The sequence below is a fragment of the Pocillopora verrucosa genome, chromosome 6 (genome assembly GCF_036669915.1).
Source record: "Pocillopora verrucosa isolate sample1 chromosome 6, ASM3666991v2, whole genome shotgun sequence".
Lineage (NCBI taxonomy): Eukaryota > Metazoa > Cnidaria > Anthozoa > Scleractinia > Pocilloporidae > Pocillopora > Pocillopora verrucosa.
In genome coordinates, this window is record NC_089317.1 from 7,537,350 (window position 1) to 7,540,103 (window position 2,754).

The following is a 2,754-nucleotide window of genomic DNA, read 5'->3' on the forward strand; positions in this document are numbered from 1 at the left end:
CCTAAGTTATTTAAGTACCATTGGAGAGATCACCTCAAACTGATACTTTTAAGAATTTTGATAGACATGTCGTTGCCATGGTAACCAAGTTTTGGGCCCCCAACTGTGAAAATAATGGTGTTCTTGTAAAAAGGATATCTCAAGAACTAGCGGTCCTATTCACCTGAAATTGGTATCAAAACTAAGTACAAAGATGGCTTTATGTCATGAACCTCAGAAAACCCATATTTTTTATGCCAAGCTATTATAAAATTGCAACTGTTCCTTGATTACAACATTTTTGTTTGTATTATCACCATGGATACATCTGTCAACAACCATGTAACTAAAAATCACTAATAATTTTAGGTTCACAACACAGAACTATACTCAAGCAAACCTCCCTGAAAATTTCATCCCTTTTGGTTTAATACTTTTCAAGAAATCCTTTTTGCCGTGACGGGCACTCTCTCAAAATTGCAAAACTGAGAAAATCAAGTTTAAAGATTTAAGTTGATCAATCAAAATAATCACTAAAGCAACTGGTGCCTTTTGGAAAGTTTAAGCTAAGCTCTTTGATGTTCTCATTAAAATGCACCAGGTGCATATATGTCACCCTCCTTTTCCTGGGATTTGTCATTTTTTTTCTTTCTTTTTCCCCTGAGTAGCCTCCTCCTTGTCTTGTTCTTCTCTTGGAACTTGTATTCAGCTTTCAAAACACGAATCTTGTCCAACTGCTGGCATTCATTTATACAGAATTCACCTGGGGGAATTCCAAGACTCTCAAACACTTTAATAGCTGCTCTTGAACCAATATTAAAGTGAGCGACAGCATCATAAACCCCCAGCTGCAGTACTTCAGAACCAACAAACACCCCCTTTGGCACACGCTCCCAAACCATACCATTGAGTGACTCATTCTGGTTTTGAGTCTTGCCATCAAGACATTTGCTGAGAAGGCTGTCCTCACTCAACCTTTTATAAATGGGTTTGATTTCCTCTCTGACATCTAAAGGTAGGCCAGTTCCATGTTTGAAAGTGTTTGTCCTATTGACCTTGTCCCGCTGAAAACCACACCAGCTTTCAGGACCCTCAGGGCAATGCCCATGGTAATTACTGTCTGCAGAAGAAGCACAGTGAAACAAGCTGGCATAAATTGCCTTCTTCATGGCAGCAAGATCACCTGAGTTGCTTCGAATGGCAATTCCATAGTAATTTTGCAGTCTGTCAATCATGGCATCTGTCAGCCTGCCTTTCCCACCCATCCCTTTCTTTTCCTTCTTTAACTTTCGTAAAGCTGTTCCCAGTCGTTTTTGAACATGGCCAACACATTCCTTCTTTTGAACTTCAATATCATAGACTTGGTATACATCTTTGACTAATGAGTAACTTTTGCTGTCACCATCGCCATAATATTCATCATACTGCAGCTTATGCAGATCTACTGACCTTTGAAACATTCGAAGGGCGCCTTCTGGTTCCATAGCTGGTGCTGAACCCTTAAAGTTTGCCTTGCAAGAGGCTCTGTGGTCTGCTCTCCATGCAGTAGTTTCTGGGGTGTCAGGATCATTTTCATGCTCCCTGCACTTGATACAAACTTTGCTTAGGGGCTCAACATCTACCACTTTCCCTGTATCCATGCTAATAGCACTCACACAGCCATTTAAAGAAGAAAAGCCTCTTCTCTGCCATGTTCCATCAACAGACACTCCACATCTTGCTATGCCCTCATCTGAACCTGGCTTGATATCGTGAATCTCTCTTGCAGTATCACGCATTGTCTCCAGTGAGATCTTCTTTACTGCTCGGAGTATTTCTTTATTATGGCGAGCATATGGTGTAGGTCTAGGAGGTGGCGGCATGTTCATAAGTCCACAAAACCTCTTACCTGCCGCACGTCCACAACCAACAGATCTTGAAGCATACACAAATCTTCTGTTTACTTCAAAGAAACGGCCTATTTGAGCTGAAGTAAAGAATTCCATAGACCAACCACACGAGCAGCAAAGCAAACGAAGATTCGAGGCACAACCTTTGCGTTTCATAGCTTGCTCTTGTAAAATTAAATCACAAACAAAGCATTCTTTGCATGGCATACATTCCATCACAGAAGACAAAATTCTCATATCTACAAACCGAAATCCACTTATGATTGACTCCTTACACTCCTTGATACCCTCAGAAGATGCGGTGGTCAGACCTGCTGGAATCTTGCGGGCAGAAGCTGAACATTCTTTCCCAAGACCTTTGGTGCTGACACTCGTTTTTTCCTTCTTCGAACGCTTCGATTCAGTAGAGTACTGGTTTCCACGATATTTACGCTTTTTTGTGTAACCAGAACGAGCCTTTGGTGGCATTGATAAATAAATTATCAAGCAAAATCGCAATAGGAATAGAGTGAACGAATACGACCAAAATGGTGGATGATAAGTTGGGAAATAGTGTCGCCACATATCATCCGCCATTTTGGGTGCTCGTAACTCACTGCATGTATGCCTGATTGAAATGTCAATAAACAACGGGAATAACCAGGGAGGGGTCCCAGGAGAAATTCCGTCGTTTCCTTTTGACTGCAACTGCGTTTTGTTTTCATAAACAAACCGTTGCTATGGTCGTTGCTAAGGTGAAAATTCATACTCGCTAAGGAATTTAGCAAAATTTTTGACTTTACCTCCTGAATATGGAAAAAAGGAAGCTGTAGAATGAAAGAGTAATGGTTAAAGATACCAAAAAGCACCATTTTCAAAATGAAAGTTTTTTGACAAAAAATACAAA

The 2,754-nt window shown here is 40.6% G+C and overlaps 1 protein-coding gene across 1 annotated transcript; it reads right to left on the reverse strand.

The window, feature by feature from the left end:
* On the reverse strand, window positions 1-2,436 carry LOC136282042 (uncharacterized). Its single transcript, XM_066169204.1, has one exon. It carries the CDS (start codon window positions 2,430-2,432, stop codon window positions 567-569), a length of 1,866 nt encoding a protein of 621 aa, XP_066025301.1. The 5' UTR covers window positions 2,433-2,436; the 3' UTR covers window positions 1-566.
* Window positions 2,437-2,754: the final 318 nt, after the last annotated feature.

Excerpts from the sequence above, each read along its gene's own strand:
- LOC136282042 (XM_066169204.1), bottom strand. The coding sequence starts at position 2,432 with ATGTGGCGACACTATTTCCCAACTTATCATCCACCATTTTGGTCGTAT.